Below are 786 nucleotides of genomic sequence, written 5' to 3' on the forward strand. Positions count from 1 at the left end.
GGGGTGGTTGAGAATGACCCGCCTGCAGATACTCACATGTGGAGCTGAACTCAGCCGGAGGACTGAAACTGAAAGACTTGTCTCTAGACTCTATTGTCTAGACTCTATTGTCTTCTACAGATCTAACCATGGTAGACGGACTTCTTCAGCTTTAGGTTGTCTGTAAAGCTCCAGTGTGTCTCGTTGTAGAGCGTCCTCTGGTGGACAGACTATGTAACACCATCACTAACAGGGACGTTGTAGAGCGTCCTCTGGTGGACAGACTATGCAACGCCATCACTAACAGGGACGTTGTAGAGCGTCCTCTGGTGGACAGACTATGTAACACCATCACTAACAGGGACGTTGTAGAGCGTCCTCTGGTGGACAGACTATGCAACACCATCACTAACAGGGACGTTGTAGAGCGTCCTCTGGTGGACAGACTATGCAACACCATCACTAACAGGGACGTTGTAGAGCGTCCTCTGGTGGACAGATGACAGACAGACAGACGCTCTGATGTCCTTACAGCAGTCCTCATTAGTCATGATTATAATTATTAAACACGGAGAGTTTTAAATGAAAACATCTGTTCTTTTTATCCGTCTCTGAATCGTCCTACGGAGGAAAGACACTTAGAGGATTCTGGGAACTCTGAAAGGATCAAAAGATAAAAAGATCAAACGGGAAAGCTGATTGGACGTTAAGCTGAGAGTGTTTCTGGAGAGGACAGATCCTCAGAAACCGCTTCACATCTGGGGACCACTAAGGTCTATATAAAGAGACTTCAGATACAGTATTAGG

The 786-nt window shown here is 46.4% G+C and overlaps 1 protein-coding gene across 1 annotated transcript in view; it reads right to left on the reverse strand.

Annotated features, from left to right (window-relative positions):
• rasal2 (RAS protein activator like 2) overlaps positions 1-786 on the reverse strand; it is a 35,975-nt gene that overhangs the window by 31,780 nt on the left and 3,409 nt on the right. The window contains exon 3 of the mRNA XM_034887358.1: positions 605-636. Within this exon, the coding sequence (XP_034743249.1) occupies positions 605-636 (32 nt within the window). The remainder of the gene's footprint in view (positions 1-604; positions 637-786) is intronic.

Source organism: Etheostoma cragini, chromosome 12 (assembly GCF_013103735.1).
Source record: "Etheostoma cragini isolate CJK2018 chromosome 12, CSU_Ecrag_1.0, whole genome shotgun sequence".
In the NCBI taxonomy this organism is placed as follows: Eukaryota; Metazoa; Chordata; class Actinopteri; order Perciformes; family Percidae; genus Etheostoma; species Etheostoma cragini.